At 40.6% G+C, this 12,424-nt stretch overlaps 1 protein-coding gene across 1 annotated transcript; it reads left to right on the top strand.

The window, feature by feature from the left end:
* The first annotated feature begins 317 nt into the window (after window positions 1-317).
* Window positions 318-5,286, top strand: POU3F3 (POU class 3 homeobox 3). The gene has a single exon (XM_073664754.1). The coding sequence runs from the start codon at window positions 861-863 to the stop codon at window positions 2,193-2,195; it is 1,335 nt and encodes a 444-aa protein (XP_073520855.1). The 5' UTR covers window positions 318-860; the 3' UTR covers window positions 2,196-5,286.
* Window positions 5,287-12,424: the final 7,138 nt, after the last annotated feature.

Genomic DNA, 12,424 nt, shown 5'->3' with positions numbered 1-12,424 from the left:
CAGCAGAGGCAGCTTGTAATGGAGGAGATGTAGTTGTGTCTGTATCCTGCTGAGGGATGACCTGAGCTGTGTGTGGAGGTAGCAGCTGACGGGAGACCCCTCACTAGTACTACTACCCTATATATATAGAGCTGTGTGTACAGAAGGGGCTCCACATTCCCGGCTCCTACGACACTTTTGCCTAAATTAATGAGCAGCCAATGGGAAGGGCCGGAAGGAGGGGGTGCGCGCCCGGAGCCAGTCAGCGCCTCGCTGTCAATCACGCAGCGTGGAGCCAATCAGCGGGGGCCGTGCGTTCGGCGTGCTCGTATTTGGGATAGTGTGGTGGTGTGCGCGCTGCGTGCAGGGTAAACACTCTCCAGTCCCCGCTCAGTGAGGGAGGGACACACACAGCTGTCAGCGCCGGACAAGTTCCAGTGGAGTTGTAGAGCGCACAGCCCGCCGCTCCTCCGCACACCGAGCCGCTCCGGGGGATGAGGAGGACGATGTGTCAGTCCCCTGTGCACACACAGCGGCAGCGGGGACACGGTACCGGTCACAGGGGGGACCCAGAGCTCCAGCACAACTTTGTGTAACGCATCGCTCCCACTGCAGGAAGTTTCCTGGCGGCAACTTGTCAGCGTCTCCGTAGTGATCTATGCTACACACCGGCGCCCGGGAGAGAGCAGTGACCGCCGCGCTGTGCCTCCGCCAGGGACCCGCGGATCAGCTCACCGAGCGCCCCCCGCTCATCTTCTTCACACCGGGAGCATCCTCCAAGGACGAAAGTGCATCTCAAGGGGGAAACGTACACAGGCTGCGGGGGAGGAGGAGAACACCCAGCCCCAAACCTGTGGATAGCAACGGCCCGGGGGGAAGCCATGGCCACGGCAGCTTCTAACCCCTACCTCCCCAGCAGCAGCCTCCTGTCGCCTGGCTCCATCGTGCACTCGGACTCGGGGGGAGGAGGGATGCAGCCGGGCAGTGCAGCTGTCACCTCGGTGTCAGGCGGCTACCGGGGGGATCCCACGGTGAAGATGGTGCAGAGTGACTTCATGCAGGGGGCTATGGCTGCCAGTAACGGCGGGCACATGCTGAGCCACGCACACCAGTGGGTCACGGCGCTGCCACATGCGGCAGCGGCGGCGGCGGCAGCGGCGGCGGCGGCAGCAGAGGCAGGTTCTCCTTGGTCCAGCAGTCCAGTCGGGATGACAGGCAGCCCGCAGCACCCGCAACAGCAGCAGGACGTGAAGGGGGGAGCTGGGAGGGACGAGCTGCATCCGGGGGCCGCCCTGCATCACCGACCGCCTCACCTAGGACCCCACCAAGGACACCCGGGAGGCTGGGGAGCCGCAGCCGCTTCACACATCCAGTCTATGACGGGAGGGGCGCAGCAGCAGCAACAGCAGCAGCAGCAACAGCAGCAGGCGCTTCTGTATTCCCAGTCCGGGGCATTCACTGTGAACGGGATGTTGAGCCCTCCCCCAGGGAGCCAGAGCCTAGTGCACCCCGGCCTGGTCAGGGGGGACACGCCAGAGCTGAGCGACCACCCTGGGCATCACCATCATCATCACCACCAGCAGCAGCATCAGCAGCAGCACCTCCAGCAGCAGCAGCACCATGGGGTGAATAACCACGACCCGCACTCAGACGAGGACACCCCGACCTCGGATGACCTAGAACAATTTGCCAAACAGTTCAAGCAGCGCAGGATAAAGCTGGGCTTCACCCAGGCGGACGTGGGCCTGGCACTGGGCACCCTCTATGGCAATGTCTTCTCCCAGACCACCATCTGCAGGTTTGAGGCGCTGCAGCTCAGCTTTAAGAACATGTGCAAGCTGAAGCCCCTACTCAACAAGTGGCTGGAGGAGGCCGATTCCTCCACCGGCAGCCCCACCAGTATCGACAAGATCGCAGCCCAAGGCAGAAAGAGGAAGAAGAGGACCTCCATAGAGGTGAGCGTCAAGGGCGCCCTAGAAAGCCACTTTCTCAAGTGCCCCAAACCCTCAGCCCAAGAGATCACTAACCTGGCGGACAGTCTACAGCTGGAGAAGGAGGTGGTCAGGGTCTGGTTCTGCAACCGACGACAGAAAGAGAAGAGGATGACCCCACCGGGCATCCAGCAACAGACGCCAGATGATGTCTACTCCCAGGTGGGCAATGTGGGGGCTGACACACCGCCCCCTCACCACGGGATGCAGACCAGTGTGCAATGACTGGAGTGGGCACCCAGCAGCTGCCTGACCAGTGAAGCCACGGGAGAAAGCCGCCACACACAGCCCCCCTCACCCAGACTGCTCTTTTTATATAAATAGATACATAATGATATATATAGACAGACAATATGGAGGGAGGGAAATACTCAATGATACAGGGCGAAAACTGGCGCTGTGGCCCATGGGTGGACATGAACATTGCACCGAGAACTGCAGATATTTCTTTTTAATATATATTATATTTTTAATATTGTTTTTATTTGCCTTACAACTTCCTCCCAAATTTCACAGAAAATGAACTTTAAAAAAACTCCTCTTGATGTCGCCCTGTGTTATTTCTAGGCTGTGCCCACATCACAATATCAGAGGCTGAATTTGTGATTTCCCTTCTGTACCCTTGAAAAATAATATAGGGTACATTACTAAACTGCTGCTTGGAACTTGCAGCAATTATTAGCCACATACCCTTGGCTAGAAGTCCTACAGATACCCTGCCATAAACACAGAGGTGTTCTCTTGCCCACCCAGCCAATAAATATGCACATGGCACTACATTGACTGTAATATATACATTGGAAATACAAATAAGCAGGGTACAAGAGATGTTCTGCTTCCTGAACTTTATACCCAGTCGGCACCAGAGGGAAATCATTCTAAGATGTCAATAAGAAGTCCTATTTTTTTCTCCTGGTTCTTTTTAAAGTCTTGACCACAAGCCCCAAGATGTTCTGTTCTTTTCTATGACTCCCAACAAACTCTTAATAATATGGATTTAATAATCGACCAATCTGATCCTCTGTCTGTGCACTTATTGTCACTACACTTCTTCTAGTCCGTTGCCAACCGTGAGGATTAGATACACTCCTGCAATTTCCAAGCAGTGTCCTTTTTTGTTAGGTTGTTGTAACAGACTGCTAAGAAAAAAAACAGCGCTAAATAATAAGAATAATAATATTAGATCCCTGGCTGATCTACAAGAAAATGTGCTTTATATTTTCATCAAATGACTCCTTTTAATATTTTATTCAGAAAACCTATAAACTGCTGCAGAACGGTAATTTATTTTTCCCCAAAATCTTGTATTATTACGTGTTTTTTTTATTATTTTGATTTTATTTAGTTGTTGTTGTTTTCTTGTTTGTTTCTCTATTTTTTTCCAGACGAGCACAAATCACAATTGAAAAGAAATACGGACAGGTGACAATGGTCTCTTTTTGATGTGATCATTTGATTGTAATTTAATTTTCGTAGTGGTTCCGTAAGAGATGATTGAGCAAATAAATTTGTTAGAATGAGACAGATCTGTCTGTGTGTGATGCATATAACTGGAGAAAATCCTTCAAACTCTAGATCGAACTATTAACATTTGATGCTTTAAGAACACTTCTCTTTATTTCTTTTTTTTTTGTCTGTCATTGCTGTCTTCCGTTATTTCATCTATGCCATTTAATTAAAAATTAATAACAGTTGTACCCATGTGAAAGTTGGCATTTAGGGTATTGATTTATGTCTATTTATCGATGAGTTGTTTTCCCGTTCCAGATATCTGTGCACGTCTCTGCGAATTTCCATCAGTAGATGCATTTCATCAATTTCTTAGCGTAAATGGAGTTATTATTAGTAATACTAATGATGAATAATAGTGATGATGATGATGATAATAATAATAGTAATAACAAGCTCAGGTCTGCATTGTTTTCGTTAATCCTTTTTACACTGCCACAAAAATCGTGTAAGTTCTGAAAAGAGGCTATTATTCTTTTGACTATTATTTATTGGGATTGTGTCGATTCTTGGTTAACCCTTTTTGTGGTTGTGTGTAGTGGATTATTACTAGAGAATCATTGCACTGTGTTTATGATATAGTACATCGCTTAGATCCAATCCTCCTTGAGATATTTGTTTTTCTGATGATTTCGGGCATGTCGGTCTCCTCCTGGTCTTGTATGATGTGTCTTTACCTATCATGTATATGGTTATATTGTATACATTTTCTGCCCTCATCACTAGTAATATTTTCCTTTGTGCATAGAAGCGACATTGAACCTCCTCTCTCCCAGGCCTCTTGTCATTGGCATATACATAACTGGCATCCAGGCAGATCTCATTGTTCTGAGAAGCTTTATTTGATCTCTCAGGGTGACAATTCATCTACATAGAGCTGGACCTGGCCACAGTAATAATAATACTGATCCTGGTGCAGAGTGTTAGTAATGTGGTGCCTCCTGTTAGTGTGTATATTGTGTAACCTCAGTGCATGATCTCCCAGCATCCAAGCTGCTCCTTATTCACACATGGGCTCCAATCCTATTTTTCACACATGAAGAATGGAGGTTTCTAGAGCCAGGGAGTCGCTTGATATGAATGACTCTAGCATGGCTGCCTTCTTGGCCTGACATTGTTATGTGCTCAGAGATTTCAGAGTGACACCAGCATGCCTGGGATGTAACCATGAAGGGCTGCACTGTGAGGTTATTACCCCCTTTTTTTTGTTCCATGATTTCCGCAATAAGGTCACACAATCCTTTGTATAATGAAAATAAGAAGAAGAAAAAAAGATGGATCTAAAGCTATGTGATGGCTTTTTATTGTAGCTCTTCCCATTGTGATTTTCTATTAGACAATAGACTCCTTCTTCTGTTGATGCTCCTCTGGCTGTGCCAGGTGCCTGGCAGTGTAGTGTAGGGCCAGGAAGCCGATTAACCCCTTGTGCCCTGACTCCCAAGTATAAAGAGACACATTTTTTTATTGATGATGGCTCTTAGTGATCATCAGTGGGCTAGGTGGTATATCTAGATCTCCATGATGTGCTGTGATAAAGTCTCTCTCCTCTCCCCACACCCCTCCCCCTCCCCATCCTATGTCTCATAATAATGAATGATTTGTAATGACAACTGTAGAGATTTCTCTACCAAATAATTGTCTACAGTTTTACAACAAGTGTAACTTGATTTCATATTACTTTTTTTACATTTGTTTTGTTCCCTTTAAATTATATATTTGTAACCTATTTATCTTGTTAAAACATTTTTGGTTGTATTTATCCGTTTATTTTCATAATAAAATAGCCCTTTGAGGTCAATTAAATGAACCCGCGGGCACGTCTGTTGTTCTTGGCCTGGTAGAAGTTTTGGAGGTGGTTGGTATAGAGGTAAATGACTGTGCACAAAGCTCCTGAAAACAGGCGTTTACATTGCATGGGATGCTAGGATTTTTCTCAATGGCGTACAGTGTCATTTTGCTTATATCATGTATATTAAATGCCAGAACATGGACTCTGAAGCATGGTTGGGACTGGGGGCATCTATATGACATAGGCTTGGGGTCTGTACATTCCAACGAATCAGTAAGGAGTTGATAGATGCAGGGATGAGCACAGATGAGCTGTGTGTGTGCTGTGTGTCTATCCATCCTGACAGGCTATCAGGAGTGTTAGGTGGGGGTCAGTGCTGTGACGTCATGACTGGCAGCTCCGGAGGAGGCTTTGACCTTGACATTAGAAGGGAGATCATTCAGCTCTGCTGTGTAACCCTTCAACTGCACACACTGGCCATGCACAGTGCCAACCACGTTGGCGCACAATATTTCATTCATACACATCATTATATATATCATGAGTATAGATTGGTCTGAACAGAGCAGCTGGAAATAAGCAGTACATTTTATTTACATGTAGCCATATATGTAAAATATGGAAATGTAGCAGTAAATACAATGACATTAGCAAAAAAACAGTTACATATAAATAATGCTCCACCAAAAATATGCATCGTTTGCTATATGGACGTATCAAGAATGTATCAATGCCTTATAATTGATTTACAATTTATGCTATTGGGCAGTTGTAATATAGCTCATATTCTCAGAAACCTGTATGAGCTGTGCAACACAGCGATCGATTTGTTCTAAAATTAGGCTTTATATAGCAGCATACTTTGGTTAAGATCTAAATATCTATCTATCTATCTATCTATCTATCTATCTATCTATCTATCTAAATATTTATCATCTATCTTCCCTCATCCTATGTGCTCATTTATCATTAACTAAATTGAATTCAACAAAATTAAACCCCTTTTCCCCCCACTTTTTATTTCATATCAAGTCTCATTATCTATCTACTTCTATATGTCTTTCTATCTATCTATCTATCTATCTATCTATCTATCTGTTATCTAATGTATATATCTATATATTATCTATCTATCTATTACCTATCTATCTATATATCTATCTGTCATCTACTTTATCTATCTATCTGTCATCTACTTTATCTATCTATATATCTGCTATCTATTTATCTATCGATCTATCTATCTATGTGTCATCTATTTGCCAAATACCTATCTGAATGGCGTCTATATTAATATATCTACCATTTGTCTATTTATATATTTACCATTCTATATTTCTAGCCATTTATATATGTCGTATCTCTAATCTAACTATCCATCTATCTCATACGGATCTATCAATCTACCCAGCTCTCTGCCTGTCTGCTTTCTTAACTATTTATACCTACATCTATCTATATATATCAGCCTCATTATCTATCTATCTATCTATCTATCTATCTATCTATCTATCTATCTATCTATCTATCTATCTATCTATCAAATATCTGTCTACCAAATATCGATCTGAATAGTGTCTATATTAACATATGAACCACGTTTCTATCTATGTATTTATCTACATAGCTTTTTACATATCTTGTTTCTTTCATCTATATACCCATCTATTTACTTTTTATCAATCTATCGATTTATATTTGTAATTCGCATCTATCTATCTATCTATCTATCTATCTATCTATCCGTGAGTCGGTGGTCTTTAGTAGAGATGAGATTCCTTATATAACATCCATATTCCACATAATAACTTGGAGTAATAAACTGTATGTTGATAAATGTTTTTTGTTTTTAATATGTATGAGTTGGTGGACTGCATTTAAAATCTTTAAGTTTTACTATTGATTTTTGTTTATCAGCACACAGCCCAAAGTAATCCATTCACCTTATAAGTTTGGTAGCAGAGTTTGGTGAGGACTTCTCCCCATTGTGCAGCCCTGCTTCACTCGTCAGAGAATATTCTTATGTTTTCATTAATTTCTGATCTTCAGCACCAGATGACAAAGAAAGGAATATTCAGACCTTATATATGAATGAGTATTCAGGGTTTATATATAAATGCTTTTCCCACTGCACTCTTAGTCAAGCATTTTGCAGAGTGATCCAAGATTTTGGAACTGCACTAGTAAAGCGGGGTGTTATGTAATGTTTGACCATTAATATGTGGTGTAAAAGTGAAGGTATTAGGTAAAATACATAACCTGTAGTTCAGCAGCATCTTGTGCTGGAAAGCTATAGCTAGTTTGGGCTGTGCAGATCTTCAGGTTTTCCTCGTTTAACGGTATCAACGTTGTCAATAAGAGATGATTTATACTATTATTCTCTGTATTCAATTGAACTGATCCTTATTATACTCTTTGGAGACGTTTATTGTCTGTACATTATTTATGGGTTACACCGTATTTGATCAAATTCTAAATCTTTAATCCCAGCAATGTGGAGTCCTCTTTAAGAACAGACAGGAGCACAAATGGTACAGAGAAATATTTCAGATTGTAAAAGGCTTTGTATCTTCTGAATATTACTATCGTATGGGATAATTAGATGGGTTCCCCTCTATATAACAGCCTGGCACTGAGCTGCACATGTCTCAGATCAGGGGAGAGGGAGCAGCGCTCTGCTGCTTACTCACAGATTTAAATTTCGCGGTTGAATTGCTATTCAGCAGTTGCCTGGCAACTCAATCCAAGCAACTGCTGAAATATGTCCGCTCCTAAATCAAACTGCGCCAGTGACAGAGATCTGCTGTCATGGGACAGTGTACTTTAGGAATGGATCAATGCATGCGACATGGTGGTGCAAACCAAGAATGGGGCAGTGTATGTGGACCAGTATTTAATGTGAATGGGACAGTGCATGCGGAATGTGCAAATTATGGAATTGTATGAGGAGAAGAGCAGAAAACAATACCACTGGGTATCTGGCATGGTACTGCAGATCAGGGGTTTTAAGGGAGCAGAGATATCTTACTGCATGTGTGCAAAATATAGGTACCCTGCCCAATCATTTGTAATGAGTGAGCACTGAGAATTGCAGAAATATTAGGGGTGCCCTGCTGTAATATGTTGGAGCCGATGGTATTCCTAGAGGCAAAAATAACAGTAACCTATCGAAACTTCAACCCTTGCATCGGTGGTCGTGCACTTTACAATTTTCAGCCCACATTGAATTCAAATTTTCTATGGCAAGGTAGATTTTTTAAAAAAAGTTATGAAATCCTGGCAGATACTAATATATGTAATCTGAACTTATTACATTATATAAAGTAAAGCGGTACTAAGGCATGGAGCATATATAAATATAGACATGTATATGTGTGTGAGTGTGTATGTGTATACACACATATATATATATATATATATATATATATATATATATATATATATATATATGCAGCCACACACACATATATACATGTACATATTTTATGTCTATATATACTCCATGACCTAGATCCCACTTTCACTTATTTGTGCGTGTGTATACATATACATATATATATATATATATATATATATATATATATATTTATATATATATATGTATATATATTATATATATAAGTAACATATACAATAAAAAGCGTCACTAAAGTGAACTGTGTATATATATATATATATATATATATATATATATATATATATACATATAGATATACACAGACACACACAGTATGGCTCAGTTTAATACCGCTTTTTACTTAAAAATATACATATTTTTACAATCTATGTATATAGGTATATGTGTGTGTGTATATATATATATATAATGATAATGACTATTTTATTTAACATTGTTTGCAAATGCCTTAGGTGGTAGGGAAATGTTGAAGAGATTCTGTCAGCTTGTAGAGTCGCATTGGAGCACGTGTAGGTAGACTTGTATTACAGAGACTGTGGAATATACTCTTGATTATATGAGGAATTGAAGCATCCAGAGCTGTGCCCCCCTCTTCTATATAGCGACGTTTTATCTTTGCAGCTGTGATTGCTATTTGCCACTCAGTAGACTATCCACTAATATTCAAGGAAGAGCACAAATACTTAAATTACACATATTAAAATTTCCATTGGCAAGTAAAATAATAAGTAATGCAGCAGGAAATAACCCTCCTCCTGAGCCACTGGCAATAGGCAGGCTGGTAATGCTCCTGAGCACTGTGGCCACCATGGTAATTGTATTGTGCAGCCTGTGCTGTACATTGTACGCAGCACGTGTATGTACAGTATCCAGCACCACATGCAGCGGTTATTAATTGATAGCTATACCGTGGAAATGACACTGCAGAGGGAATGTATACAATTAGTTGCTTCACAAATTATACAACACAACAGATCTCCCACTTGTGCAATTAAGACTATAAATCGGAAAGCTATTTGCATTTAGGAAGGTATATGTTATCTCGGGGCTTGTGTCCTACAGAGGAGATGAATAGGAATGAAATCAATATTCCCTATAAAAGAGAACAGATTGTTTGGCGGGTACGGGCCAGTCAGCGAGACATTGTGAGGTCAATAGGACATGTGAACTACAAGAGAGTCAATGGAGATCATCAGGTAGAGAGGGGGCTTGGTGGTCTCAACGATCAGAGTATCGCAGGCACAGATATCGGGGTCTTTAATCTATTTCTCACTGTCATGTAATAAGCTTTCTCTCTCTTTCATAAGAATATATATATATATATATATATATATATTTATATCGGTATATATATGCACACACATTAATATATATAATATTTATTTATTTAATGTAGCTAGATATTTTGGAATTGTATTTCTATAAAATAGAATAGAAAATCATTGTTCTCAAAATAAATGTGAGTGAAAGCAAAATAGAAAAACAATAGAAAATGGAGGAGTTTATATAATAATTTTTTATTTCTTCATACAGCTTAACACATTGCATTATTTGTAAGGGAATTACCTGTATTGTATGGAGCTGTTTCACACTTATCTATATGTTATGAACAATTTATTCATCTGATCTAAGGGAATCAGTTTAAAATCTGCAAGGGTCATGTGCTATATAATTATATAGTTATATGGCAAGAAGGTACAGCATTAAATTATATCCATAATGATCGTTTATGTGTGTGCCTTGTGTCATGCTATGAGATAACTTACCTTTAATTAGGAGACTTCAGTAAATTTAGTTATATGCATTTTTTTCAAGTTCAGTATTTGTTTAAATCTTTTATAGAGAAAAAGCCTTACAAAATACATATTAGGCTAATACAACTGTAGATCAAATGAAGATATATACATTTTTTATAGATGAATATATATTGTGTGTATTTATATACTGCATGACCAAAGCTATGGGTATTAGCATACAGATTTAGTATTCACAAATCAAACATTCGTTTGTTTTCGCATAATCTGGCCTATCCAATGCAAAGTAAATAAGTCTTGGTGCTGCACAAATTCCAAAGGTGCACTAAGTTAACGCTGTACATTGCAAGTTCTTTTAATGCCTGCAACATCTGTACATTTATACTTTTTGTTGTTGTAACAGCCACCACATTTTTATTACACTTTCCTTCTAGATTTTGGAATATGGCTGCAGGGATTTCTGTCTATACACCCACCAGAACATTAGTGAAGTTGGGCACTGACGTTGGGTAATAAGGGCTGGCTCACAGTTGGAATTACATGTGACACCAAAAGTGTTGTATGGGATTGAGGTTAGGGCTTTATGCAAGCTAGACAAGTTCTTCTACATCAGACTTGGCAAACAGTTTTAATGGAATGTACTTGAATACTAAGGCAAAAAAAGAACAAACTATTAGTGCTTTCATCTGACTTTCTTTATGGTGCATTTACACATGCTTTTTCACAGTATTTTTTTGCTATAGAAAATAAGTTTGTCATGGCAGTGGACAGATCCATTCCTGTTTGCAACTGTCATCATCAGTTCTCAAAGGCAAATGTTGAAGCTCCAAGACCCCAATATATAATCCGTAACAGGGCCCCCTACCTACCATGTGCCATATACTAGTGTTTCTCTATGTGACAGAAGGGCTTTGGGTCCTCTTGAGTCATCAAAGCCCAGGTTGTAGGCCACCTTTACACATCAGTATTTTACATCAGTATTTATAAGCCCAAACCAGAAGTGGAACAATCAGAGGAAAAGTATAATAGAAACAGGTCACCACTTCTGTATTTATCACCCACTTCTGGATCACACATACTGAGGTAAAATACTGACCAAATACTGAACGTGTGAACATGCCTTAACTTTTACTTCAGCTCCACTAAGCATAGCTTCACACTTCTGTGAAACACAGATATTTCTCGCATCAGAAGACCAGGCCTGAACACCAAGGCTATATTCACACGTTGCGTTTTTTGCAGCATTTTTTTAATGCAAATTTTTAAGCTGCTTACAAAAAGCAGGTTTTGCTTAGTTTTTGCTGCATTTTTTAATGCGTTTTTGTCAGGGTACCTTCGTCTCGTGTGCATGCTGATAAAGTTTAGTGCATAAAAAAAAAAATCTGATTCAACTTCATCAGGATTTGGCACCAAAAATGCAGCAAAACCTGATACCTGCGTTCCTATAGCGTTTTTGCACTACACATTGCTTTCAATGGGTGAAAAACACTGCAAAAACACAGAAAAAGCGCTGAAAGAAGTGACATGCAGCATTTTGCAAAAACGCAGCTCTTTGATAAAACAGTCAGGAAAAAAAACCAAGGTGTGTGCATGAGATCTCTGAAATCTGATAGACTTTGATGGTACTGTAAAACGCAATTGAAAATTTGCATAAAAAAATGATAAAAAAAAAGCTGCAAAAATGCTACGTGTGACCATAGCCTCAGTCTCCTGACCTAAACTAACTGCTTTAGGCCACATTCACACGTTCAGTATTCGGTCAGTATTTTACCTCAGTATGTGTAAGCCAAAACCAGGAGTGGGTGATAAATACAGAAGTGGTGACGTGTTTCTATTATACTTTTCCTGTGATTGTTCCACTCCTGGTTTTGGCTTACAAATACTGACCAAATACTGAATGTATGAACGTGGCCTAATATAATCATATATGAAGCAATTAGTTGAAGTCAGGAGACCAGGTTCTCAGACTGGGTCTTCTGATCCG

The sequence above is a fragment of the Phyllobates terribilis genome, unplaced genomic scaffold (assembly GCF_046119375.1).
Source record: "Phyllobates terribilis strain yellow unplaced genomic scaffold, ASM4611937v1 Scaffold_2__4_contigs__length_985480577, whole genome shotgun sequence".
NCBI lineage: Eukaryota > Metazoa > Chordata > Amphibia > Anura > Dendrobatidae > Phyllobates > Phyllobates terribilis.
Note: the sequence above shows the minus strand (reverse complement) of the source record. Positions and strands in the feature narration are given on the sequence as shown.

Excerpts from the sequence above, each read along its gene's own strand:
- POU3F3 (XM_073664754.1), top strand. The coding sequence starts at position 861 with ATGGCCACGGCAGCTTCTAACCCCTACCTCCCCAGCAGCAGCCTCCTG.